Source organism: Mucor mucedo, assembly GCF_025094135.1.
Source record: "Mucor mucedo strain NRRL 3635 chromosome Unknown EV154scaffold_45, whole genome shotgun sequence".
Classification (NCBI taxonomy): Eukaryota; Fungi; Mucoromycota; class Mucoromycetes; order Mucorales; family Mucoraceae; genus Mucor; species Mucor mucedo.
The window spans coordinates 90,073-116,546 of NW_026252329.1; the positions used below are offsets into that span (position 1 = coordinate 90,073).

Genomic DNA, 26,474 nt, shown 5'->3' on the forward strand with positions numbered 1-26,474 from the left:
CAGGGCCTTACAAAAAAAAAAAAAAAAAAGGCTTCTGCTTTTCTGATCCTCCTAAGAGGAAGACTCATATGAATAAATAATTAACAATAATAACACTGATACAAGTATTAGAGAGAAAAAGAAGAAGAAAAAGAGTTACAAACCCTCTAGCAATCCCACTTTTTCTTGGTAGTGAAGCAGAAAAAAAAAAAAAAAAAAAAAAAAACTAGTCCCGAAAAAAGGCCCAAGCCATCGCGCCAGCAGAAAAGTGTGACTGCTCTAAGTGGATCCAATGGAAAAAAAGAAAAAAAAGAAAAAATAGCAGAGAAGAGTGGGTGTAGGGACGACGTAGATAGAAAAATTTTCAAGGAATACTATAAAATGGGGAGGACTCGTCGCGTGGCTTTTTTGCTTTTTTTCTTTTTTTTTTCCACCTCAACTTTATATCTTTCAAGTAAGTTTTATTGAATAATATGTATATGTGCCTATATATTAAAATGTTTCTTTTTTAGTATGGCCGAAAACCACGACGACCACACTTTCGAGACTGCCGATGCTGGAGCTTCTTTGACTTTCCCCATGCAATGTTCCGCTTTGAGAAAGAACGGTCATGTCTGCATCAAGGGTAGACCTTGTAAGATTATTGAAATGACCACCTCCAAGACCGGTAAGCATGGTCACGCCAAGGTCCATTTGATCGGTACTGATATCTTCACCAGCAGGTAATAATCATGAAGAGTTTATATAAAGAGAGAGAGAGAGAGAGAGAGAGATAATATGAGAGTGTGTGTGTGTGTGCTTATGTGTGTGTTTGTGTGTTTATATAGGATGTTTAAATGTGTATTTACTAACTAACTCTCCATATTATAGAAAGTACGAAGAACTCTGTCCTTCCACTCACAACATGGATGTCCCTAACGTCATCCGTATGGAATACGCTCTTCTTGACATTGATGATGGTTTCCTCTCCTTGATGTTGCCCGATGGTAGCACTAAGGATGATGTCAAGCTCCCTGATGGTGAGCTCGGTGAAAAGTTGGAGGAAGATTTCAACGAGGGTAAGGAAATCTTGATCTCTGTTGTCTCTTCCATGGGTGAGGAACACTGTTTGTCTTACAAGGATGCTCCTAAATAAACATCTTTCATCTTTTTTTTTGATTGAAAATTTTTTTCCCTTTTTTCCACAAAAAAAATAATAATAATATCGGTCTCTCTTTAAAAAAAAATTTTTTTTTTTTTTTTCTTTTTTTTTTTTGTGTTTGTACACACTTATTTATTATTATTATTATTATTCATATTGGTAGGCCTTCTAACAATGGGAGGAACACCACCCATAGTAAAAGGCAAGCTTAAAACACTAGATGAAGGAGAATCAAATGGATTCTTTTGTTGCTGTTGACCAACCGTTGTCTTGGAAAAGATAGATTCGTGTTGTTGGATCAGGTCTTGTAATACAATATCCGAATACCATTCACCAGCATTCTCTACTTGATTGTGATCATGAAATAAGGCGGGTGTGAAAATTACCGACAAATTCTTGATCGTCATCTTGTTGGCCTGTGAACACTCTTGAACCCTATTATATGTTATTATTAAGCATAATAAGATAAAAACACCTTGTAACTTACTTTGCCAAATGTTTGATAATAGCTTCCAAAGTGTCTCGTTGTGGTTTAGAGGCTTCGGACAATTTAGTGACAAGTAGATTGGTACGTTCCACATCATTTGTAATTTCTATTTATAACCCACAAAAAAAAAAATTAGTTTTTAGTACCCAATAAAGACAAGGACAAGGTCTATTTACAAATTTACTTGAATATTGAATACGATCTTGCATGCTTAAATTAAATAATGGCTGCTTTAATTCACGTAAATAAATTTTAAGAACAGAGGCAATCGTAAATACATCATATCGATTATTCTCCAAATTAGCTGCCTCTTCATCTTTTTCAAATTCATTCTTCAGTGCATCTACATTCGTCTGTCGTCCAGATATACGGTAAATACCTTCCTTTTCTAATCCTCCTTGCATCTCCACTCCTTCAATACATTTCCTCACCAACAATGGCACACTGCGCTCATGTTCAGCAAAGTAATCATTCAGGTTAGATCCAAAAAGTATCTCCTTGCACTTGCCATAATAGTAGTTCTCATAGTACATACGTCTTGGCTTAATAAATCCAATCTTTTCATACTCAAACAAAAATTTATCCGTGTCGCGTTGTCCATCCATGCTGTATATCGTACCCAGTGAATGTTTAATAAGCTGCTTTATAAAGTTAATAATCTATTCATCATGTCATCCTCTCATACAACTTACGTCTACTTGTGTCAATAACGTGTCTTCTTCTTGCTTTGATAGTGTCACCATCACTGCTTTAACTGCATCCGATTTTCCCAGCAAGATGGCTTCGACGTGCTACATTTATATAATAATAAAAAAAAGAGTGTTGGCATGGAAACACACACACACACACACACACACACACACACACATACACACACAACTTACCCTCATGGCATGCAAAGCAGTCTCTACTTGCTTTTTGCGAAGGAATTCCAATAATCGAACCCCTTGTCTGTATTCCCCATCTATTTACATAAATATATAAGAAATACATTTACGAGGTAGGGTAACAAAATGTTTACCTGCATCATGAATCTCCTTCTTTAATTTAGCAAGTCGAGCAGTTTGCTTAGAAGGATCCGTGGTGGCAGCAGCAGCACTAGCAAGTTGAGAACGCATTTGTGTGATGAAACCAGCCATACTGTTCTTTTTATTATTGACGGCGATTGTATCTTGAGATAGGATGGACTGATCATCTCTACCACTGTCATTGGATACTCTGGGTTCTTCAGAAGAGGCTCTGGCCATCATGACGGGACTCAAGTGATGATCAGTAGAATCTTCATGATTGGCTATCAAGATTTGTTGCTGAATATTAGCATATTCATTACACTTGTTTACATAGCTCTTTTGAAGCTTGACAATATCACGTGTACGAAAAGTAATGTAGTTTGCATTCTTTTCGCCCAATACTGCCTTAACTTTCTTTCTTCGTTGATCGTGCGAGTCCTGTTCTATGTAAGATAAATCAAATATATACACACAAATATAGGTTATATCTAACTAAATCACCTTGACTTTCTGCAAGAGCTCTATTTGAGACTTTAAACAGCTAATAAACTCTCGTCTAGAATCCACGGTCTTTTCGATGGAGTTTTCATAGGTACTGGCAGTTTGGGTAAAACTGGTTGTATAGTCTCCAAAATAACTTGTGTCTGACGATCCATTATTATTGTTGTGCGTGGGTGCACTGTCGATCGTGTTATGTCGGGTGATTTTAGTCAAGGCAGCCACATACGCTTCCTCAGCAACCAGTCTATTTTTATATGTTATAATTTTACTGCTTTCTTTTTCTTTGCTTTTTTTTTTTACCTTGCTTTTAAAGAAAAGGTAAACTTCTCCAAGTCCAGTATGCTCCATTTCAATACTCTATTCACATGATCAAGTTGCGCATCGATACTTGTAAACTATTATTAAAAAGTGTAAGAAGTACTACTTCTTTCTCTTTCTCTTTTCTATTTAATACCTCGTCTTCGGGACTTGGGTTCAAACTCTTTGACGTTTTACTCATGTTTAAACAATGTCCACAAAAAAAAAAAAAAAAAAAAAAAAAAAAAGGTTCCAAAAAAAAAAAAAAAAAAGAAAAAGGTTCCAAAATTAAAAAAAAAAAAGATAATTTTACAGGATTTTTTTTTTAGTCTTATTTTGGTACGACTTGTAAATTTTGGCACATTAAAGCCGACCACATACATCTAAAGTTTACGTTTGTTTGTTACATTTGCCTGGGTGAAGAAGGGGGGGAGGCTTCATGTTGCATGATATTTTACTATTGAACACGTTTATTTCTATCATTCATTAGTCAACTACATGTATAGAGGATGATTGAAATTGTTTGAAAGGTTGATCTAATTTTGCCAGCTATCCTTTTTAATAATTAAAAAAAAAGGTCTCAAATTTAATTAAATTACAATCTCGTTTTATCATAAATTTAATAAACCCCGTCCTTCTTTGTAAGAACGCTGGTTCTTGAAAGATGAAAGCTTATTAGTACGTAATGCTAAGCAAGGTTTTTTTTTTTTTAATCAAAACGCGCTCTGATTTTCGCAGGGACTGTGGCTAGTTACTACCTCCCCTAGCTTTGGGCTTAGATTATAGTCAGTGACCCACCACTTGATACTATAACCCATCATCAAGTGTAGGCGTATACTTAACAATAATCTTGTTGATTGACAGGAAATACAAGTGTTCATCAATGTCCACTCCTTTCCCAATATATATATATTTATATATATATATATATATCTGTGGATAAGGACTTGGGGAAGCCTGCTAAAAACAATGGCTTCCCCTCCTTACAATAAACTCAAGTCCGCTTATCATACAATACAGAAATCCCGACAGGTCTGTAGTTGGCCAATAGTTTTTTTTTTTTTTTGATACAATAAAAATAGCTTTCTTTTTTCTTAAAAAAAAAAAAAAAAAATGACGTCAAATGAAGGAGGATGCTGTGTGATATTAAATATCTTCTTCCATCTTGCTTTGAGGCTTGGTTTTACCGTGTCCAAAACCAAAGGCGGATGTTAAATCCTCAGGATCCATTCTATAGTTTACACATGATTAGTTTTTAGGGTTTTGATAAACCAGTTCTATTCAAAACTTACTCTCTAAATTCATAATGGCCTTCTCCATCAAAACGCAAAAGATATTCGTGGTGACGAATCAATGAAGTTCTACTCCTTTTTTGTTAGTCACTTTCTTTTCTTTTTTTTGCATTAATCTTTTTTACCTGTGTGACACTGTGAACAATGTAATGCCTACTTTACGAGCATGCTCATACATGATGGCTTCAATATCTACACTCACTGCGCTTGTACATTCATCCAGAATAGCCTAAATTAGTTTATCAAGTTAGCAACAAATGCAGAGATAAAAAAGATAAAAAAAAAAAAAACTCACAAATTGGGGTTTGTGATAAAATAATCTAGCCATCGCTACACGTTGTTTTTCTCCTCCCGATAATACATCGGCCCAATCTTGTACTGTATCCCAACCTCCTTCACGCTCTACGAGATACCCAAGATGAACTGTATCTAATAAAGCCATCAAGCCATCATCATTCAACCCCTTAGCTTCCGCTTCTTGTCGCGTATCGGGATAAATCACCTGATCTCTAAAGGTACCCAAAGGAAGGTAAGGCTTTTGAGGCACATAAAATAATTTGGTTGCTGCAGGTTTTGTCACTGTTCCGCCAAATAATGGCCATAAATCACCCAAAATACGGAACAAGGAACTTTTACCACATCCATTGGGTCCTGAAATTAAACAATTCATTCCCGTACTGACTTTAAAAGAGAGATCCTTGAGCTAAAAAGATATGTATGTCAGAGAGACACTTTAGAATGATTAACCACATTGTCTTACCAAAACATCACTGTTGGGTGTGACAATAGGCACCTTGTCAAAGACAATCACACCATCACGAATCAAAACTTTGCCTTTAGTGTTATTTGTATCCACAAGCTTATTTTTGCCTGCTCCTGATTCTTCTGTAGACATCATTGTGCGCTTGTATTTACCATTACGCACATCACTCAGCACATCAAATAAATCGGCCACACGAGACTAAATAACACTATATTAGCTTCTTATTTTACAGGAGAGAGAAAAAACTTACTGTGTAACCAGCAAATCGAGTTAAATCACGACCTGTGAGAATCAGTCTACCCACCGCTTGCGATAAATTAATTAAATAACTGGCTATAGGTATCATGGTTAAAATTAATATATGTTTTGGTATCCTCTCTCCTAATTCATTTCACACTTTACAATTTCTAGAATAATCTTCCATCAATTTCGTAGGATCATGATCAATTCCCATATGTTTCGTAGCTACAAAAGAAAAAAGAAAAAAAAAAGTTTTCACTCTCCCTTTAGTCCTCCAAAGGGTAAATCCTATGAATTGAAAACTTACCGTAACGAGGATCAAACACAGGTCTTGCTAATAGACTATAAACACATTGAGCTTTTCACATTTTTCCTCCTTATATTATTTTTGTAAACGGCATATATATCAAAAAGAACTTACTAGTATGCAGTCATGGTTGCACAGTACTTGACAAGGACAGAATCAAAAATACCATTCAAGAAACGTAAAGTGTACACTTTACGGACATGATTGGAAATCTTTTCAAATGTATTGTTAACAACTTCCTTTTCACGATCTCCACCACGATAAAATGCAATTTCCTCGGAGTGCGTGATGATACGAGACTAATGTATATGGTTTTAATAAATAAATAAAAGGAGGAATATACATCTAAGAGGGAGGTGGGGGAAAAAAGGACCACTTACATGTGTGAAACGGAAATCACCTTCAAGCTTTTGTTCAATTGCAGTGTCTATTAAGGAGAAGGGTTTAGTAATAAAAATCATATCCTCTTTCTTGTAAAAAAAAAAAAAACTTCACTAACATCGGCCAAAGGGAGGAGAAAATGCACGAAGCAAGACACCTGACATGACAAAATAAGCAATCATAAAGAATGGTGCTTCGTTACCACTAATATTTTTCATCATAGATATGAGACCTTCTAATTCATGTTTTATATACGTGCATAATCTAAACTTACATGGCTTCTCCCAATTTGTATGCAAATAAAAAGATATCCACTACAGGCTTGGCAATATCCGAGTATAAATGAGACAAATTATCTGAAAATTTGTCAATATCTTGTGTTAACAATTGATCCGCATTTTGAAGTCGATTATCCAAATTAGACACTTTATAAAATGTAATTCCATCCAAATATTGATTGTGTGCATGCTATTTATGCAGCAAAATATAAGGTTAAAATAAATTCACGTGCGATGAAACTTTTTTTTTTCCGTACCTTGGTTAATCGTTGACGGAAACAAAGGGCAAGAGCATTGATGGTTAACTTTAATGAATTATTTACAATACTCATAGGCCACTATATCTGTGTCAGTCGTTTTAATTTCTATTCTATCCACTGATATTTATTACCATCATTAATCCAAATTCAACAATGGCTTTTGCGATGAATTGCTTTCTATCTCTGGAAACAATGGCCTTGACTACGGAGCTTTTTTTTAATTTATGAAGTGTTAGATCCTCATGATAACCAAAAATAACCCTCTTTTGGTTTTTGTTACCCGTTGAATCCAGAAAACCAAATATCCAACCAGGTACGTGCAATGAGTACAGTTGCAAGTATAACTAAGAGTCCTGATTCCTTTGAAAAAACACCTGCTCCCCCCCCCCATAATGTCATTAATACATTAATTTCTCTGTTGTCGTTTACTTAATTGTACCTGGAACACAAATGGGTAATAACTTTTTCATTTGTTCAAAGAATTCAGCATTGACACCCACTTTCTTGTACTTTTTCTTAATGCCTGTTTGTGGTAAAGGCATGTTGTTTTTAAATTGTTGTCTTGCTTTATGAACCGCATAGATTAAAGATAACACTAATACACCCGTCAAAGGCTTTTTTCCTTGTGCTAATGTAGAGAATACATTAGCCATGTTTAACAAGCAAAAAAAAAAAAAAAGGTGTTATAAAAAACAAGGGGTAGGGGGAAAAAGGGACCCAAATAAAAAAAAATGCGTTTATGTAATGCGAATTGTCATTCAATTGCTTTGATTGGGTGCCCCCACCTGTGTGTCGGGGGTTTATTGTTGTGTAACAGTTGGGCAATTTCATTTTAAATAGATTACTGTGGTTGATAAATATATGGATACACATAGTCAGACTTCAAATGATATGGGATTCTCTATAAATATATCTATCTCGCAAATTATAAATATAACATAATCCAGCCATTGGAAGGACATGTATTGTACCGATTATTTTTATTTTATTCTCACAAGCGGCCTTATTATCCTAAAAGTGACAGGGTAAATGGTTTTATTTTTTATTGTTATTAGTAATCCTCAATTGGACGGGGGGAAAAGAAACAAATGGTTTACTTTTGATCGCATCAAGAATAGAATCAATCCTTTTGTCATTGTTCATAACAAAATGAGAAAAACAAGGGTAATGCCTCCTAATCTTGTTTGGCACAACATCATTTATTCATGACATTTCAAAGACAGTTGAGTACCTTTATCATCTTTAACCTCTCATTTTCTTGTTGGCTGAATACTTTTTTGACTTTACAAGTGCATATAAGATCTAAATATTGTTTTTTTTTTCAAATATTCAGAAACCCTTATTCTTCCCAAAGGCCAATATTCAGAAAAAAAAAAGGTTGGGTTTATTAGAAAGAACAGCCTCTAACTTATGCATCCTACTGTTATGAAGGTTATCTATAAACAATAGTTTGGTATTTGCAAGCATGTCACAGCTATTTTCAATAGAATTAGAAAGTAGTCATCATACAAAAAGAGATTGATACATTGAGCAATACCGTTTTGAGGTAGTATCAGGTAATCCCTCGCTCGAGTTTCTTTAAAAACTTGTTTGAGTTATTAATGGGTTTATAGATTATTTATGCAAATAATTAATTCAAGGTACCTAGGTACACAATGGATGACATCTACTACCTCGACGTTTATACTCCAGCTGTCATTATGCTGCATTTTTATGGGACTCTTAAAGTTAAACAGATTGCTCAACCCATAGATCAATCGCACACTGGAGTATAAGGCTAGCCTTTTCAAAAAAAAATTATGCAATCAGTAGTAATTATCCAAAAGTGTGTTGTTATATCGCACAAATTATTTATGAGCTATTATACCAAATCACATAATCAAATGAAGTGCTCTAAAATTACAAGAAGGCTAATTCTGATTCCAAAGCTTCTGCGAACAACAAAAGCTAACAAACAATTTTCCCATAAGCTACCGCAAAAAAATGTTTTTAGGATGGGTTTCTCTGAAATATAATCTTAACGTTTAATCAGAATGCCCGGTTCAAAATAAATGGAGACTGTTTAAATGTGTAACTTGTTGGCGTGAATTGACTACAACATATACTGAAAAAAGGGATGTATGTGTTAATGACTCTTTATATAATATTACCAAGTTTATATTATTATAAAACCTGTCATATGTGTACTGCTACTTTTGGTATCCAAGGGCTTATTTCTACTAAATCATGCAAATAGTCTTATCTAAATTTATTAAGCTATAATGCTAAGAATTAATGACATTTGCACATACAACATTCTACTTACTTAAATTTTTAGGCTAACATAAATGTTGCCTCCTTATTGTATCAAAGTAAAGAAACAAGCAGCGAAGAAATGATGAAGGTCAAGTGGGAAAAGTTATTCCTCGTCAAAAAATTAATGATAACTACTCGTAAAAATGATCTTCCTGTTTGTTTAGACGTGTGCAGATGAAGTTTATACCGCAAAAAAAAATTGAGAGAAGTATTATTAATGAAGTTTTAAAATAAAAGGCTTGATCTATTGTTGAGCTCGTAACTAAGTTTAATTAAGTTGACTCGCGTGTATGTTATAACCAATACGGATTTCTCCAACCATCTGTCTCATTCAACTCTTACTTTAAATTGATCCGAATTGTGGCATCATTCTACCAACTAAAAAGAATGGTGCGCTTTATCGTATACCTTAGTTATGCTGGTAACCTGACAAAAGATGACATTTCTTTTGAACTTTAACCAGCAGGTTTAAATGTATCTCTACGGAATACATCATAATAACTAACGATATAGATAAAATACCTCTAAGTGCTATATTACACGTAAATCTATATGTACATTATAGTTTATCTGAAAGAGTTTGACATAATAACAGGTGGTAACGTATGTTAACTCCCCCCCCCCTCCTCCTATCATAATCAATTTGAATGAGATAAAGCAATCTCAACACATCTCTTATATAATATACTACTTGGAAGGCCGTTTGCTCACTGAAAGGGTAACTACTTAATAACAACAAATTTGAATATAGTTACTCATGTATCCTAACTATGCATTACAAGCAACTCTAAAAAAAAACTTTTTTTTTTCTTAGTTGAAGGTGTTTAGGAAAAATTGGTAGTGATCTTTCTTTCCAAAAAAACACGATCACTTTATTAAATAGAAGGCTGAATTATATTCCAATTAACAGCGTATAGAAGCTTCATAACTTATTAATGGGTTACTCTTTTTTTTTGGTTTTTCTTTTTGTGGTATGCAACAAGATAAAATTGCGGGTTAATGTTAAGAGCCTTCATTCGTTACTCAAGTTTTATGAGTTAAATCTTAATTTCCAAAAAAAGTACCCCTTCCCCCATATAGTGATCTTTTTTGATCCCTATCTTTTTGCAAATCCCATGTATCATAACCCTTTCTTTTTACTGACTGATAAAGGTTATTTTGTTTTGAATTAATAATGTGAGAAAGTATTGAGATTACATGTTTCAACCACAAGCCAAGTTGAACATATTAAAATAAATGCCATCATATGGTTTTATATGACGAGTCACAATAAATTATGTGTATAAAAAATAATGGAAGAAATATAAAACATGCACTTGATGAAACAGATATGCAACAACAATAAAGGGGGGCAAGGGTAGAGAAAGAGACAACAGGGATGATTTGCAATTAATTTACTTAAAAATTATAATGATCGAGACTTATTTAATAAAAAAAAAAGAAGTTTCTATGGCCATATACAACAGTGGGACGCTATGATGGTAATTCATTGGTACAGGACGCAAATAAAACACTAATTTAGGTTTGTTTGTTTGTTTTTTCTTCCACTCGTCGATTGTAAACGACACATTGATAGTCAGTGCATTACAATGCATATTTATGATTTTAAATATTTCCTTTTTATTTAATTTTTGGTGAGGAAGCACAATATTGATATCAACACCCAAGTCCATTACATGTACAATTTAAATCAATTGGCATTTTTATAGCACCAACAAATTTGTAAAATTGAGAATGGGGCGTGGTGCATAATGATAAAAATAAAAACCAATTGGTATAATACTCCTTTATCCTATTATTATCGGACTGTCATTGAATTCATGCAATGCTTTTATTTTATTTTTTGTACAATTATACTTAAGCTTTATGATTTTAAACTATGTTATTACACCTCCGCCCCCAAAAAAAGTCCAACTATTAGGCTTACCTTAAAAAACCACTATCGACACCAAATTTCATATTAAAAAAAGATCTAAACCTATTTGATTGAACTACCCAAAAGAAAAATGGGTCCAAGACGTAAACAAAATGATCTTCACAAGAAATTATGCAGACCAGATTTTTGTTATTGTAAACAAATAAATGAGAAGATGGTGTTACATTATCTATAATTGACACATAAATCGTACACTGATATGCCAGTCTGAATATATTTTATAAACAAGGGTGGGTTTTTTTTTAATGAAAAAGGGTTTTTGTAATAAAGATTACTGTGCACAAATGTTGTCTGTAGACTTACATTATGAAAGCAAATGTATTGATTAAGCAGACTCTATGTGACAAAACTGCATGATTATATATTAATATGTCTCTAAAATGAATCAAGCGTGGAATGGTGTAATAGAAGAGAGAGGGGTTACTGTTTTCAAAATGCAAACTGTTTATCAGTCATCTAAGAATATCTACACATTGATGGTCTATGCAAGCCATCAAGGGTTTTCACATAGAGTGAAGTGTGTTTTTTTTTTGGTCTCACTCACACCCCTTGATTCTTGCCCGCATATAGAAATTCTGATGCCACTTTTTGATGTAAAGAAAAAAAAATGATATGTGTAAACATAGATTTTACAATTTTATATAAAAGAGAATGCTTTTCATCGTAATTTTTTTTTTCTTATCATCAAACAATTTAGCTACATTTGTTCTCTCAACTAAGATGCGTTTTAATCATATTTCTCTCGGTTTTGTTGCCACCATGATGATGTCAACTTTTGTTCATGCTGGTACTATAAACTATTCAACAACAGATGGAGGGCTCGGTCAATTAGCTGATGGTACTAGATCTCTATCCGGTTTTGGTAGCACTTTGGGATCTGGACAGAACACTGCTAGCGTAGGTACCAATCAAGCTTCAGGTGCTTCTCAAGGTAGCTTTTCATCCGAAACCAATACCTTTGGTACTGAAACATCCGGAAACGTCTCTGGAGAGTCCGCAAATGGTCAAACCACTACTACTACCACTAAAACTGTGAAGACTGCCAATAGCAGTACAGGTTCTTCTGGCTCCAATGCTGGATCAAATGGTGCTACGTCTGGTTCTACTGTTGTCAATGGAGCAACTGGAAGTGTTGATAATATTTCAGGTGAATCTATCACTAATGCCGGAAGCAACAACTCTGGATTTACTTCTACCACGACTAAAACTGTGAAAACTACCACAGGTAGCAATGCTAGTGGTGCTGGCAATGTAGTAAACGGTGCTTCTGATGCTAATTCTATTGCTTCTGAAACTGTTCAAACTACTACTACTAATACTGAAAGTGTTCTTAATAATGGTTCTGGTGTCGGTAGCGCTGCATCCGGTGCTGGTAGTGGCGTATCTAATGTTGATGGTACAACTGATATTGTTACGGAGACTATTGAAACTGTAACCGGTAGTGCTGGTGGTGTCGGTGGAGCTGGTAATACATTAGGTGGTGTTGGCAGTGCTGGAGGCGCAACTGATATTGCTACTGAGACTATTGAAACTGTAACTGGTAGTGCTGGTGGTGTCGGTGGAGCTGGTAATACTTTAGGTGGTGTTGGAAGTGCTGGAGGCGCAACTGATATTGCTACTGAGACTATTGAAACTGTAACTGGTAGTGCTGGTGGTGTCGGTGGAGCTGGTAATACTTTAGGTGGTGTTGGAAGTGCTGGAGGCGCAACTGATATTGCTACTGAGACTATTGAAACTGTAACTGGTAGTGCTGGTGGTGTCGGTGGAGCTGGTAATACTTTAGGTGGTGTTGGCAGTGCTGGAGGCGCAACTGATATTGCTACTGAGACTATTGAAACTGTAACCGGTAGTGCTGGTGGTGTCGGTGGAGCTGGTAATACTTTAGGTGGTGTTGGAAGTGCTGGAGGCGCAACTGATATTGCTACTGAGACTATTGAAACTGTAACCGGTAGTGCTGGTGGTGTCGGTGGAGCTGGTAATACTTTAGGTGGTGTTGGCAGTGCTGGAGGCGCAACTGATATTGCTACTGAGACTATTGAAACTGTAACCGGTAGTGCTGGTGGTGTCGGTGGAGCTGGTAATACTTTAGGTGGTGTTGGAAGTGCTGGAGGCGCAACTGATATTGCTACTGAGACTATTGAAACTGTAACCGGTAGTGCTGGTGGTGTCGGTGGAGCTGGTAATACTTTAGGTGGTGTTGGAAGTGCTGGAGGCGCAACTGATATTGCTACTGAGACTATTGAAACTGTAACTGGTAGTGCTGGTGGTGTCGGTGGAGCTGGTAATACTTTAGGTGGTGTTGGCAGTGCTGGAGGCGCAACTGATATTGCTACTGAGACTATTGAAACTGTAACTGGTAGTGCTGGTGGTGTCGGTGGAGCTGGTAATACTTTAGGTGGTGTTGGCAGTGCTGGAGGCGCAACTGATATTGCTACTGAGACTATTGAAACTGTGACCGATAGTACTGGTGGTCTCGGTGGAGCTGGTAATACTTTAGGTGGTGTATCTGGTGCAACCGGTGCAACCGGTGCCACTGGCTCTGAATCTACTACAACAAAAACTACCAAAACTGTTACAAGCGGTGGCATTGGTAGCTTTGTAAGCGGTTCTAACACGGATAATGCCTCCAGTGGTACTGAGGCCTCATCCAGCTCTAGTCAACATTTTGGAACCGTTAGTGGTGAAAGCAGTGGCTCCGGTTATAATGGTGGAAGCTTAAATGGAGTTTCAAACACTGCAACCAGAAATGGCGACAGTCGTTCTCAAACCAGCACTTCTGGATCTTCTAATATCGGTAATTTTGCTCAAGCTTTGGCCGATCATGCTGCTAGAAGTGGCTCCTCTCGTTCCGCAACTGACCTCCTTCGTCGTGATGCCAAAGATCATGTCTCTCAAAGAATGGTCTTATCCCGTAGAAAGTTGGCCTATGCTTTGAACAAGCGTGATTCTCTTATCAATAGCCCTATCTAAAGTGACTTCTCGTGATTCACTTATATAATTTAGTACTGTTAATTTATTTTTTCAGTCTAGCAGTTCTCTTAGTTTATTTCTATAATAATATCTCATAACTAGTCATTTCGCATCTTTATAATCAATCTTCTCTTTTTTATCTATTCATGTTATAATAAATAAATGTTAAATGACCCTCAATTAGCCACTTCACTGTTCCTTAGTTCTTATAATAGAATAAACTGACAGTTTTATACAGGTATTGTGCAAATATTTTATTTGATTACGTGAGATGAGGTCATGACTGGGTACTCCTTTTTTTCAGATTCTCTTGTTGAAATCAGAGATCTATTGCATGTATGTAATTAACGCCCCTTTCCTCTGTTTCTTTTTTACCTGTGACGGAAAAGGACAACTTGGTATTTGAAAATAGAACGTACCAGTCAAAACAATATATAGCTTAATAAAATGTATTTTTATATAATAAAACGTTTCAATCTTATCTAGTATTATCTTAAAAATGTATATGCATGATGTATACAAAAAGCATTTCTATCTCCAAAACTAATAACATAATCGAGGAAAGGTGATGTCTCGATTTATATCACGTGAACAATAATACAAAAGATACAGCTGTCGCAAATGTTCAATGAGCCTTGTTTTTAGCTGTGTTTAAGGAGCGAGCGCTTTTGATGTACAGAGTTGGATTCAAATCCCCTGATAATGTTTTTATATTTTATTTTACAACCAATTTGAAAAAGGGGGTATATAATAATACCACATAATATATTAAAATCTAGTGACCAAGCATCATTTGTCGTGATAACAGGCGCATGTAAAGCTGGCCTATATACCAAATATATACTTGTTAAAATGGAGCTCTTTTCTCCTATAAGGTCTTTTTTTATTAAAAAAAGAAAGAAGAGAATAGGGATTATTAGGAGCATAAAAATAATAAGGAAAGAAAAAATCAAAATAGTATTGATACCTAGGTTAGATCGATGAGCACTCATAACTTTTTCACCGTTTTATGCAATTTAACTTCGTAATTTTAACGTATTCACCAACAGATGTGGCATTAGTGGTTGCCAGTTACAATGAAGAAAAGCATATTTCCTTGAAAAAACATTTGTTGTGTATAGCTGTTTGTTTTTTGTTTTTTAATATACACCGCAATGGTCTTCTTCTCTCCTTGATGTCTACTTATATGATTCAATTATGTTACTTCCCCTATTTTGATTTAGTATTGTCAATATATATAAAGTGATAACAGCCCCACTCTCTTTTTTTTTTTTTTTTTTTTGTTATATTCAAATTACTTTCTTCCTTCTTTTTTTATATATTATCATCACATATAGATAAAAATTACTATGCGTTTTAACATTCTTTCTCTTGGCTTGGTTGCATCCATGATTATGTCATATACCATTAATGCCGAAGTGGTTGATCACAGGGTCCAACGTAAAGCTTTTTTGTCTCGTAGAAGATTAGGTCATGCGGTTCATTCTCGTCGATACGATGAAGCCGTTGAAGCCGTTGAAGAAACAAACTGGGATGATCAAGCAGGAGATGAGGCTGCTCCCTGGGACAATCCAGAACAATGGGATACACAAATTGAAGATTTATATACCAAATATGATGATGAGGACGAAGAAGATGAAGATGAAGAAGATGAAGATGAAGAGGACGAGGATGAAGACGAAGAGGATGAAGATGAAGAGGACGAGGACGAAGAAGATGAAGACGAGGATGAAGAAGACGAGGATGAAGAAGATGAAGATGAAGATGAAGACGACGAAGATGAAGATGATGACGATGATGACGATGATGACTTTGACTTTGAAGTTTCCAATGAGTATGAAGATAGTTTTGACTTTATAAATGACTACGACGATACTGTTGATGTTTCTGCTGATAACGACAATACTTATGAAATTGAAAACGAGTTTGATAATACGTTGGAGACTTCTAACAATGTTATTTATGACACTGATGGCGACAATGGTTACTTTGATGATAGTGAATATGCCCTTGGTGATCAGTCTTTCCAAAATTATCAGTTTGAGGGACAAGCTGATCAATATTATGATCCAGACAACCAAGCTGGCGACAATGTAAAGTCAAACGATAACGATAAATACGAAGATGTTGAGGAAGATAACCAAGTAAAAGAATCATCAAGCTCTTCTGTTCAACGTCGACAAGAAGCTGCTCCCGTAGATATTACAGATAATACACAAGTTGAGCAATCTCCTGAACTGTCCCCTGAACAGCCTGCTGATGTGTCTGCTGAACAGACTACTGAACAAGTTGATGCCTCCACTGTAGGAGAGGAAGATGATGATGAGGAAGAAGAGGAGGAGGAGGAAGAAGAAGATGAGGAAGAAGAAGATGAGGAGGAGGAAGATGAAGATGAAGAAGAGGAAGAGGAGGAAGAGGAGGACGAGGAAGAAGAGGAAGAGGAAGAAGAGGAGGAAGAAGAAGAGGAGGAAGGTGGTGAGGAAGGTGGCGAGGAAGCCGTAGAACAACCTGCTGTAGAACAGCCTATTATTGACTCTACTGCTGCACCAATTGTTCGTCGTCGCCGTTAAACTTACATTCCCTTTATTACATGGACCAACAATTTTGGTATGTAATATTTTAGATTATTATAGTCTATTAGTTTGATCATAGAGATCGAGTATTTCCTTTTTCCTTTTATTTTTCTCGCCATTTTCATTATTTATTTTTTCACTATCTAATTCAAAACAACCAAAAATAAAAATTCATCAATTTTTCTTGATACATTCGATTAAAGATTTATTTAGCACTACAACCAGACAGTAGAAAAAAATTATTTTGGGTACGCCCAGATATTTATGCTTGCGTCTAGCTAACATGGTAGTATGGATCGAATTTTATTCTACGGCCAAAAAAAAAAAAGAAAAAAAAAAACAATTGCTACATACACGACTTTTTACCAGAAACGAAAAAAATATGTCGTCGCCTGCAGGATTTGAACCTGCGCACGCAGAGCGTATATGATTTCTAGTCATACTCCTTAACCACTCGGACAAAGCGACTTTTGATGAAATACGTGACCAATTAAAAATACAAGTACCTAAAAGTGTAAATTGTGGCTTAGATCACGTGAAAATCACGTTTCAGATTGATGATTGGCTCAAAAGTGGCGGGCATTTAAAAAATCTCCAACCTAATCTGTTTACATGAACGTCTTAAAAAGTCGCTGCGCCAGGATTTACTTCATGGTTCGCATTAGCACCCAGGAGTAAACGGAGTCTGAGCCTGGCAAATTGGTTTTGAAGTTACTTTAAAAAAAGAATCGGCACTGGGATTGGGAGGCTCCTTGGCACAGCTCAAATGACCTATCACAATTGATTTTCGCCAGCCACGTATAGTTAAATGTGTCAACAGCAAGATCTTGTTTAAATATGTTCTATCTTCTTATGTTGAATATTGTAAATATGTGGTTATTTTAAGAACCAAAGGGAAGCGTTATTTATATTTTTTATTTTTTATTTACTGCGATAGATTAAAATTATTATTTGGGAGTCTTGGCAAGAAATTATTCCTTATTAATGCTTCAAGCAAACTGATATCAAGCCGGTTCGTGTAACCTTTGAAGTCATATTGGAAAGTTTAGCTCTTTAAACCTAATTTTCTTAAGCCAGTTAAATGAATCCGTCACCTGTGCGGCTGAGGATTAAGTTATTTAAAGGCCATAATTTATCTAAAATACCCTCTTTCTCATAAAAAATAATATGAGCGAGCAACCCAGAGCTACTCCCGACCACAACCCTTTTCGAGAGAATGACGGAGGGCTGACAAGCCCGAATCTCAATGTCGATTCTCCTCATGTGGGCTTCGCAGACAGGTCACCTTCTATTATACCAACACCTGTGTATGACGATACGTCCTCCTTCATATCATCACCTATGCATTCCCCAGCCATTTCATCAGCAGCGACAGCTACAGCTATCTCGCCTTCACCCCTTAGCAATCAAATCGATCACACTCCAGCCTACGAGTCTAAGATCGAAGTAGGAAATGATAATGTATATGGTCCTACTTTTCAAGACGATGATACAAGCAAAATACCTTCTGGATTAAATAGGGGTGACTTTGTGCCACTAAAAGAGAATGATGATGAATTCCAGCTATATGAAACGAGCGATCAAAACAAACTTTTATTTCAGCCCCATCACCCCCCACCGGAGCAAACTAGAGTAGATATTTTTATGAACAAACTAAAAGGGTACCAAAAACCAACAGATATGGAGCAAGGAAATACTAGTGCTATTCCAAGCAATGCTAATAGAGGGTTTAAAAGAAATGACGAGGATATTGTACGACACATGCCAAAGCAAAGAGGTCTTCTTTACAAGCAATTTTTCGGATCTACGAAATATCCAATTTTTACATGGGTTACATCATTTATAATGCTGGGTGTCTTTATATATGAATTAATCAGAAACCACCAGTTATCAGGCAGCTGGATCCAGACATCTCCATTTAATCCTATGGTTGGACCCAATTATATGGTAAATATAGATATAATTAATTTAAAAAAGGCTTTTAATTAACATATTTTAATAGGCACTTGTAAATATGGGTAGTAAATTTGTGCCATGTATGAGAGAAACTACTCAGTATCCCTCCACAACTTTGTTTGGAAACTGTTATCAGTCTGCTGAATCGACTTGTACAGCCGAAGAAGCATGTGGATTTGGTGGCTTTGGAACCACACCAAATCAATCTTTCCGATTTTTTATCTCAATCTTTTTGCATGCTGGTGTTGTTCATATCTTGATCAATCTACTTACACACCTCCAACTAGGTGGTGAAATAGAGCGTAAACTAGGGTTGATTCGTTACATGATTCTCTATTTTGTGTCAGGCATCTGGGGCTCCATATTAAGCGGCGTACTTTCTGGAATTACGACTTGTATGTGTATATAATTTAATTTACACTAAAAAAAAAAAAAAACTAAAACCCTTAATTTTTAGCTTCCATGGGATGCTCAGGATCATTGTTTGGTCTTGTGGGATTCCAAGTGACAGATCTTCTAATTCATTGGAAAGAAATTCGAAGACCTGGACGCGAGTTGGTAGTCTTATTGTTCTCAGCCTTATTCGCATTAGTTCTTGGGCTGTTCCCGGGAATCGATAATTTTGCTCATATCGGAGGACTGGTGATGGGGTTATTATTCGGGGTTATTCTTACATCTTCACCGTCTAATGCATCTCGTAAAGCTATTATAGTGGGATGGGTCGCTAGAATCGTATGCCTTGTCTTGTTTCTCGTCCTGTATATTGTATTCTTACGGATTTTCTATACATCCAGTGATTTGTCGGCAGTTTGTCCTGGTTGTAAATACCTTTCTTGTTTGCCCATCAAGGATTGGTGTGATGTGTAATAAAATGCAGATAAAAAATAAAAATAAAAATCTTTATATATTGTGATGGTATAATGCCCCTAATTAGACTCAAGCTTTTTCAAATGGTTATACTTGGGTAAAACCTCACGAAGATAATCCAGATGTCTCGCATGCAGTGTTGCCTGGGTCTAAAAATAATATGGTTGGTCCGATGATACTTCTTTTTCATAATTTAGCATTAACTTACGGAGAGAGGTTCATTCTGTATTCTCCTTTTAGATTGTGCTCCATAAATTACAGTAAGGTCAGCAATGGTCTCATTGTTTTCTGTTGAGCAGGCAGATCCAATAACACAGTAATTTCCAACAGCGGTGCTTCCCAAGATACGACCTCTAGCTTCAACTATGTTGTTATTTCCAATTCGTGAACCTTCAACGTCTATCTATAGCGTTAGAACTGCAATATCGCAAACAAATCTGCTACTTACAGCATCCTACTTCAAACTCGTTCTCATCACCAATGACAAGTGGCGTGGAATTTCTAGAAGAAAAATAAGATTAGTGCGTATACAGACAATACAAATCGACATACTTGTTAAAAATGATGACGTTCTCTTCAATGATATTATTCTTTCCAATGTAAATGGGACCATTTTCTGCAATGACCCGGCACTGTGGATGAAGAACAGTTCCTTCAAACCATGTTATTTTATGCTACATTCGTTTTTTTTTTCTGTAAATTATTTACCAGAACCTGTTTGGGACGATTAGTAAAATCTCATTGCCTTACAGGTTTCTCTTACCAATTGAGATTTCACCCCTAAGTTCAGTTTCCTGGCACACGACTGACTTCGGTCCTGCTGTAATGCGGTTTCTACTGGCTTTAAGTGGTAAATAAAAAGTAAGGCTTTTAGTTAAGGCACATTTACCTTGTCATGGCGTCAAGAGAAAGAACACACCAAAAACAACCCTTTCTTTAAACTCAGGAGTAGTGAGTGAAAGACTAAGTCACGTTCAACATCAATTTATATCTGGGACTCTCCATTCATTTTTTTTCCTTTTGAAATGAACCGAATACTGTCGCTTAATACGAAAAGAGCCATCTTGTTCAACAATGTGGCTAGCAACCGATATATTGCAACTTCAAGAGTTAATGTCAAACCTCGACAACCTTTACTGAACTTAAAGTCGGCACCACCACCACCTCCTCCAGCACCCCTGGGTTGGAGAAACGCCCCTTCTTTTCCTCATGTCAGATATGCAGGTCCTGTCATGTATGGATTAACACTTTCAGCTGCCACTTTTATCGCAGCAGGTGTTGTGTTTGATCGTAATCAACAGACACTATGGGATCGTCTTCGACAACATTCACGTCAATGGTCTTTGTTTGGACCTGCGCAAGATGAGGAATCTATTCTAGCCGAGCTCTGGAGAGAAAAACGAGATATGGTAATCGAAAAAAGGCAGTTAATGCTGCAGAAATTCGGGCAAGCACTTGACGAACTCAGTTTGCCCCAAGATATTAAGCGTGCTTTCTGGATGATTGGAGAAAAATTTGCAACCATGTCCGAATCAGAAAAGACCCTGGCGGGAATCATTGCTATTAACACTGTTGTATTTGCCTGTTGGCAAATTCCTCGCTTAACTCCCTTTATGAGTAAATGGTTCTTACATTTACCCGGGAGTAGACAAAACATCACCCTATTAACTAGTTGCTTTTCTCATCAAGAGATCTTCCATTTTGGTTTAAATATGGTTGGTCTGTGGTCATTTGGCAAGGTTATCCATGATACATTGGGCCGCGAACAATTCCTGGCAATGTATCTATCTGCTGGCATTGGTGCAAATGTTGTTAGCCATGTGTGCAGCTTGGCATTACGTAATTCAAGACCTTTGATACCTAGTTTGGGTGCAAGCGGTGCAATTTATGGTCTAGTTGCCTCCACTGCTGTTTTACATCCTAATTCAAGTATTAGCCTCATTTTCTTACCAATGATCCCCATCAAATTGGGGTAAGTACAAGGTGATCAGTATTATGGGACGTTTACTAAATTTTCATAGATATGCGCTTCCTGCAATTATGGGTTTCGACTTAGCCGGTATTGTATTTAAGTGGAGAATGTTCGACCATTTTGTAAGCGCCCCCATTAACATAACCATAACAATGTATAGCTAATATAATTGGATATATATAGGCACATTTGGCTGGTGCAAGTTTAGGCATGGGATATATATATTACGGAGAGCAACATGTTTGGGAGCCGTTGATTCGTAAGATACATGCGATCCGAGAAAATAGTAGGGGCAATAATGGGAAAGGAGATGGCGGCAATTTCATGTGGACTGAACCTCGACAATTGAAATCAGAGCAATCCAGCAAATGGACAGGATGGTTTAACAAATAGATGTATCAAATAAATAAATAATTTCTTAGACAGATTTTTTTTTTCTTTTTCGTTTTCAATTAAGTAATAAATATAAAAAAAATATCGATTGCATTTTAGTACCGGTGCTCCCTGGTAATCACGTATTCGAATAAATTCAAAAGTGGGAGCCACAGTGTGGATAGCAAACATGAGATGTCTTTGAAGGTGTTGTTGTGAAGCGTGCAATTGGGCCGACAGAGCCAGTTCCACACACGCCCTAAGCATTAAAACCCCAGTAGAGATTGTATTACCGCTGCGGCATCCTTCGGATATGAAAAGCAAATAGTAGTCTACCTAATTGTGGGTCTATTTTATTTCAAAAATAAAATAAAATAAAATTTGACACTGTTTTGTTTATTTTTTAGTCAAGTAAACAAAGCAGCAGTGTGTATTTAATTATATTTTTAAAAGATTCCCGAACACTGTTTTTGGCAGGGTTACAAACCTTGAAAGAAAACACTGCTCTTACGTACACCACAAGATTACAGTCCAGCTGGCAAAATTTTTAGTTTCGGACTGTTTCAGTAACAATTGAATTTAGCTTAAATCGAATGGAGTAAAAAGTCCTTCGTCTTCGATTGTTGTTTAGTAAGTCAATAAGACACCCATTAATTTGACTTCGCCTCATTCGTTTATAGTATGATCTCACATTAAGCTATATTCTCTTTTACTGGCTTCGGCAACATGGGTATTCATACCATTGATTTTTTCTTTTAAAAAAACATATAAAAACATCATGACTATTCTTTCAGACCCGATGATATCTATATTATATCAATTGGTAATTGTATCTTTAATCCTCAGTTACCATTGACCTATTGACAAGATGTCAGATCTGACAATAAAATCGTTTCCTGGTATACATAAAGCACCTCAATCTTGCAAAAAAATAGACATTTTATCACTTGCATAACTATTCTAACACTACAGAAAATTATCCCTGACTGAAGGTTGCATGATTCAAGATATAGACAATTTACATAGCATGTTGCGCCAGTTACAGCACAGAGAGACATTCGTAGATTTTTGACTTTTTCCTGCGTCATACCTAGTAAATCTTCGACAAGCTTGTTAAAATGTATATTTGAGGATGATACAGCCTTCGGGAGATCTTTGTAATATTCTCTTTGATTTATTTCTAGGCTAACTTGGCCTTATCAATGTCAAGTTCCTTTTAAGACTATCATTCGAGAGTTTAATTGATCGAAAGTCCATTTAGACAAGATATGATTCTATTTTCAACTTTGAGATGGCGTGGCAAACAATTTTACCAGCTGTTGGGCCTAATCAATGCATAGAGTAAGATGATCGATTGTGTTTGCGTTGACAACAATTACTTTAGTTATAAGTTCATATTTAGAGGATCAAGCTTCGGAATTGACATTTTACCAAAAAAAAATTGCAATACTGCTTGACTTCATTTTCAGGAATATTGACATGACTTTGGATGATGAGGAAATAGTTCCTGAAGCAACAAAATGTCATATCTCTCTTTGCATAATTGCTCTTCTTGATGTTGATATAAAATAAATGAAATACTCATGTTGTATTCTCTGAAAAGGTAGGCAATCTATTAAAGGAAACTATTAATCTTATTTTTCTTTTATTTTTCTTTTATTTTTGATTTGTTTGGAGAGGGGTTTCTTTTATCCAAATAAGATATAATAACTAGACAGTAATAACTTTTTATAACCAACTGAGCCAATCATGCCATCTTTTACTCATATTGGTTTATACTCGTAGTATGAGAAATTTTGCAACATTTACGTGCATATGGCATTACATAAAATCATTAACGTTTTAGTTTATAATTTGTCCCTTGAATAATTTTATTTTTATATTTCTTATGGTCGCTAATACGGCATATTCTACCCATAGAACGTATTGTTACAAGTTTTACTATGATCCCAGTTTGACAGAATCGATCAGGTAAAAAAAGAAAGAAAATTGCGTGTTCTGCTTTAGCGTTTGTTTCCATCATGTAAGCGGTATCTATTTTATTTATTTTTTAAGAGCATATTTTATTTACAAGTATACAGTATGTGTGTTCGGGGAATTATTTAGAAACGAGGCGATTCGAAAAAGACAGTAATGGAACCGTCTCCCAATGTTGAGCTTGATGACGCCGGTGTATGTTCTTGCTCATTATGTGGTGGAGGGCAGAGATACAGAAAGTCAGTTGCTTTACTTGAAGACGAGTCGTTGGGTGTTTTTATTGATGTTTCTCTGTTTAAATCGCAATCGTCTTTTTTTATAATGGTGTCTATCCTTACAAGAGTTGGTTTTGTACATTGAAACGAAGGTGAGCTGTCGATATGGGTTATGGATGGTATATTGTATATCGAGGCTGATCTATTCATCAATGGACCGGGTGTGTCGTCCAGACGAGGTATTTGTAGCGATTGAGCACCGATAATAAACGGGTCACACTATGATGTTAATATATATCCAATTAGGCACACATTTAAATGTATACACACCCCCTTATCATATACCTGATGTGTCCAAATTGGTGGCAAAATCGCTGGTTGAATAGGAGTTAATGGTTCAATTGAAAAATATTTCTCATCAGCGTCATGATAGCTTGATGGTTTTGGTAGTCGTCGTCGCTTATATAATACAAATGCACCAATAGTACAAGCTACTATACAAGCAAGTCCTGTTGCTAATACAGCTATTAAGATAGTTCTTTTGCCATTATCGCCCGTATGGAATTCGGTTGCTGCTTGTAATTGGGCACGATTTTCAAAACATTTCCATACTAAACAATTGTCACACCCCCAAATAGATACACATGTTTGTCTACTTTGGCAACTGGGATAGCATCTGTCTGCACTATTATCTTGAGCCGAAGCTGTCAAATTTGCATTTGCTTTTTCAATTTTCTGTTCCTCTTTACTCATTGTAAATGCAGTAATGTCATTAAAAAAGAAAAGCACAAAAAACGAAAAAAAAGAGTAAAAAAGGAAAAGGAAGCAAGATAGAAAACAGGAGTTACTGAAAGCGTCACGGAAAAAAAAAGTGGGTCCTCTGGTCTGTCACACACAACGAGGGCCTTTGTTTTTTTCATATCACATCATACAGTAGCCTGAGTGAGGTGGATGAAAATTGGAGAATTCTTTGTGACACAAAAAATATATTTTTAATTTTTAAAGCGCTTAAAACGAAATAGCAGGTATTATGTGATGAACAACAGCTTTTCTTTCTCAAAATACCAGTCATTATGTGGTCACGCTTGATACATTTTTTTTTCTATCTTTAATGACGTAGAGGTTATTACCATTCTTATTCCCCCATTTTGTTCAAAAATAATTTTATTGCTTTCATACTTTATAAAAGTAGCGAAGATTAATATTTAATCAAGAGACCGATGCTGTTAACAAACCTCTTACATGGTGTCCTCCTGAGGGAAAGAGACCTCGTAGAATGTCTGTCGAAGACGATGCTGTAGAGAGTAGTCTGCAAAAAGGACTACACAGGAATAAGAAGACAATCTTATGGAAGCCTTAAACAACGAGATGAAAATACGTCTTACCAAAAAAATTCACGCGTTGTTATAAATTGACAAGCTTAAACCCACGGCTTAAATCTTTCTCGTTGGGAAAGAGGTCTTGTAACAAAAGCAGAAAAGAGGGCTAACTTGCAAGCAACGACTATTGAAATGTTTTTAAAGCGTCAAAAAAAGCAAATTTTTCTTTACTGAACGGGATTTGTTGCCAATAACTTTGATACTATATTAGCTAACACTAAACGCCAGTTAAAAAGCAAAGGAAAAGAAACAGTAGTTGATAGATCTTCGGCTAGAATTCCGGATGATAAATTACCTGATGTACCTCCAAGCGATGATGATTTAGTTTCATCATCGCCGAGAAAGGCATAAGATTATACGCGAGTTTGTTCCGTTTCATTCAAACATGAGGTATATATATTGCTCTTGACAATCAACAACACATAATTGATACTCAAACAAACAATAGAAGAAGTATCCAACTTTACTACAAGTTATGGAATATAGCTATACAATCTTTTCTTAATTTTAAATGACCACATTTCACTATTCAAATAGTACTGATTGAATCAGAAGGTGCTGAATTATCAACTATCTTATATATCATGTTCAAGTCTGAAACCAATATTGATAGAGTTGCGGCGCCATCATTGAAAGTTGTCTAGACTCTGATTTTTTTTAAACCACTTACTTTGGTCAAAAGGGTACACTGGAACTGACATTAAATCGAAAGCCAATACACAAGACTTTTATTGATATTTTGGGTTGTCAAAAAGAAAACGTGCCTCTCTTGGACGTGTATGCAATAAGAATTGCTTTATCAAGCTTTTCGACAAACTTCATAAATATATGGGACAACAAAAACCGTTTTAACAAGCTATTGACAAACCTCTTGAAAACTTCACTTACTGTTCACTTGAATCCACAAAGAGATGGAAGACTCAAAAAGCATAAATCAAAACCTTAAGTAGCAAAATGTGTATGTGTGAACTATCCTTCTACAAAGGATCATCATCATTTACAATAATAGAAATATGAAAAGAGCTT

The 26,474-nt window shown here is 35.9% G+C and overlaps 10 protein-coding genes and 1 non-coding gene across 11 annotated transcripts; 5 read left to right on the forward strand and 6 right to left on the reverse strand.

Moving 5' to 3' along the window:
* The first annotated feature begins 391 nt into the window (after positions 1-391).
* On the forward strand, positions 392-1,234 carry EV154DRAFT_543776 (eukaryotic translation initiation factor 5A). Its single transcript, XM_051604567.1, has 3 exons — positions 392-433; positions 492-701; positions 850-1,234. Exons 2-3 carry the CDS (start codon positions 493-495, stop codon positions 1,112-1,114), a joined length of 474 nt encoding a protein of 157 aa, XP_051457599.1. The 5' UTR covers positions 392-433; position 492; the 3' UTR covers positions 1,115-1,234.
* EV154DRAFT_508931 (Rho GTPase activation protein) lies at positions 1,172-3,663 on the reverse strand. Its single transcript, XM_051601560.1, has 9 exons — positions 3,573-3,663; positions 3,419-3,513; positions 3,119-3,362; positions 2,629-3,055; positions 2,492-2,571; positions 2,300-2,398; positions 1,792-2,245; positions 1,608-1,713; positions 1,172-1,555 (listed from the first exon to the last, which is right to left on the reverse strand). Exons 1-9 carry the CDS (start codon positions 3,615-3,617, stop codon positions 1,249-1,251), a joined length of 1,857 nt encoding a protein of 618 aa, XP_051457600.1. The 5' UTR covers positions 3,618-3,663; the 3' UTR covers positions 1,172-1,248.
* Positions 3,664-4,441: 778 nt separating this feature from the next.
* EV154DRAFT_602675 (ABC transporter transmembrane region 2-domain-containing protein) lies at positions 4,442-7,642 on the reverse strand. Its single transcript, XM_051607310.1, has 16 exons — positions 7,376-7,642; positions 7,217-7,310; positions 7,068-7,146; positions 6,934-7,014; positions 6,673-6,866; positions 6,517-6,602; positions 6,398-6,444; positions 6,132-6,316; positions 6,018-6,052; positions 5,873-5,935; positions 5,721-5,803; positions 5,468-5,668; positions 5,003-5,410; positions 4,833-4,936; positions 4,708-4,776; positions 4,442-4,646 (listed from the first exon to the last, which is right to left on the reverse strand). Exons 1-16 carry the CDS (start codon positions 7,587-7,589, stop codon positions 4,562-4,564), a joined length of 2,028 nt encoding a protein of 675 aa, XP_051457601.1. The 5' UTR covers positions 7,590-7,642; the 3' UTR covers positions 4,442-4,561.
* A 7,796-nt stretch (positions 7,643-15,438) lies between these two features.
* EV154DRAFT_602677 (uncharacterized protein) lies at positions 15,439-16,868 on the forward strand. The gene has a single exon (XM_051607311.1). The coding sequence runs from the start codon at positions 15,487-15,489 to the stop codon at positions 16,705-16,707; it is 1,221 nt and encodes a 406-aa protein (XP_051457602.1). The 5' UTR covers positions 15,439-15,486; the 3' UTR covers positions 16,708-16,868.
* Positions 16,869-17,096: 228 nt separating this feature from the next.
* EV154DRAFT_t62 lies at positions 17,097-17,178 on the reverse strand. The gene has a single exon. It is a non-coding gene; the product is annotated as a tRNA-Ser (tRNA).
* A 1,293-nt stretch (positions 17,179-18,471) lies between these two features.
* EV154DRAFT_420767 (uncharacterized protein) lies at positions 18,472-19,533 on the forward strand (the record flags this gene model as incomplete). Its single annotated transcript, XM_051595969.1, has 3 exons — positions 18,472-18,657; positions 18,713-19,061; positions 19,124-19,533. 3 exons carry the CDS (start codon positions 18,472-18,474, stop codon positions 19,531-19,533), a joined length of 945 nt encoding a protein of 314 aa, XP_051457603.1.
* A 59-nt stretch (positions 19,534-19,592) lies between these two features.
* On the reverse strand, positions 19,593-20,430 carry EV154DRAFT_563509 (trimeric LpxA-like protein; the record flags this gene model as incomplete). Its single annotated transcript, XM_051605790.1, has 7 exons — positions 19,593-19,682; positions 19,742-19,932; positions 19,982-20,034; positions 20,086-20,185; positions 20,242-20,247; positions 20,297-20,367; positions 20,423-20,430. The coding sequence occupies 7 exons, from the start codon at positions 20,428-20,430 to the stop codon at positions 19,593-19,595; spliced, it is 519 nt and encodes a 172-aa protein (XP_051457604.1).
* A 626-nt stretch (positions 20,431-21,056) lies between these two features.
* EV154DRAFT_420741 (uncharacterized protein) lies at positions 21,057-21,509 on the forward strand (the record flags this gene model as incomplete). The annotated part of the gene is made up of 1 exon (XM_051595968.1): positions 21,057-21,509. The coding sequence occupies one exon, from the start codon at positions 21,057-21,059 to the stop codon at positions 21,507-21,509; it is 453 nt and encodes a 150-aa protein (XP_051457605.1).
* Positions 21,483-22,150, forward strand: EV154DRAFT_508960 (uncharacterized protein). Its single transcript, XM_051601561.1, has 2 exons — positions 21,483-21,627; positions 21,689-22,150. Exons 1-2 carry the CDS (start codon positions 21,529-21,531, stop codon positions 21,896-21,898), a joined length of 309 nt encoding a protein of 102 aa, XP_051457606.1. The 5' UTR covers positions 21,483-21,528; the 3' UTR covers positions 21,899-22,150.
* Positions 22,151-22,866: 716 nt separating this feature from the next.
* Positions 22,867-23,052, reverse strand: EV154DRAFT_398291 (uncharacterized protein; the record flags this gene model as incomplete). The annotated part of the gene is made up of 1 exon (XM_051595228.1): positions 22,867-23,052. A coding segment is annotated over one exon (186 nt), but the record flags the coding sequence as incomplete, so codon positions are not given.
* Positions 23,053-23,768: 716 nt separating this feature from the next.
* On the reverse strand, positions 23,769-24,955 carry EV154DRAFT_508961 (uncharacterized protein). Its single transcript, XM_051601562.1, has 2 exons — positions 24,415-24,955; positions 23,769-24,348 (listed from the first exon to the last, which is right to left on the reverse strand). Exons 1-2 carry the CDS (start codon positions 24,820-24,822, stop codon positions 23,980-23,982), a joined length of 777 nt encoding a protein of 258 aa, XP_051457608.1. The 5' UTR covers positions 24,823-24,955; the 3' UTR covers positions 23,769-23,979.
* Between the last annotated feature and the right edge of the window lie 1,519 nt (positions 24,956-26,474).

Coding starts and splice junctions, on each gene's coding strand:
- EV154DRAFT_508961 (XM_051601562.1), bottom strand. CDS start 24,822: ATGAGTAAAGAGGAACAGAAAATTGAAAAAGCAAATGCAAATTTGACA. Junction 24,349..24,414: donor CACCAATTTGGACACATCAG/GTATATGATAAG, acceptor TTAACATCATAG/TGTGACCCGTTTATTATCGG.
- EV154DRAFT_602675 (XM_051607310.1), bottom strand. CDS start 7,589: ATGGCTAATGTATTCTCTACATTAGCACAAGGAAAAAAGCCTTTGACG. Junction 6,867..6,933: donor TCCGTCAACGATTAACCAAG/GTACGGAAAAAA, acceptor CTGCATAAATAG/CATGCACACAATCAATATTT. Junction 5,804..5,872: donor GGAAGATTATTCTAGAAATT/GTAAAGTGTGAA, acceptor TGATACCTATAG/CCAGTTATTTAATTAATTTA.
- EV154DRAFT_543776 (XM_051604567.1), top strand. CDS start 493: ATGGCCGAAAACCACGACGACCACACTTTCGAGACTGCCGATGCTGGA. Junction 702..849: donor ACTGATATCTTCACCAGCAG/GTAATAATCATG, acceptor TCCATATTATAG/AAAGTACGAAGAACTCTGTC.
- EV154DRAFT_602677 (XM_051607311.1), top strand. CDS start 15,487: ATGCGTTTTAACATTCTTTCTCTTGGCTTGGTTGCATCCATGATTATG.
- EV154DRAFT_508931 (XM_051601560.1), bottom strand. CDS start 3,617: ATGAGTAAAACGTCAAAGAGTTTGAACCCAAGTCCCGAAGACGAG. Junction 3,514..3,572: donor ACCCAAGTCCCGAAGACGAG/GTATTAAATAGA, acceptor TTTTAATAATAG/TTTACAAGTATCGATGCGCA. Junction 2,572..2,628: donor GAAGGAGATTCATGATGCAG/GTAAACATTTTG, acceptor TTATGTAAATAG/ATGGGGAATACAGACAAGGG.
- EV154DRAFT_508960 (XM_051601561.1), top strand. CDS start 21,529: ATGGGACGTTTACTAAATTTTCATAGATATGCGCTTCCTGCAATTATG. Junction 21,628..21,688: donor GGAGAATGTTCGACCATTTT/GTAAGCGCCCCC, acceptor GGATATATATAG/GCACATTTGGCTGGTGCAAG.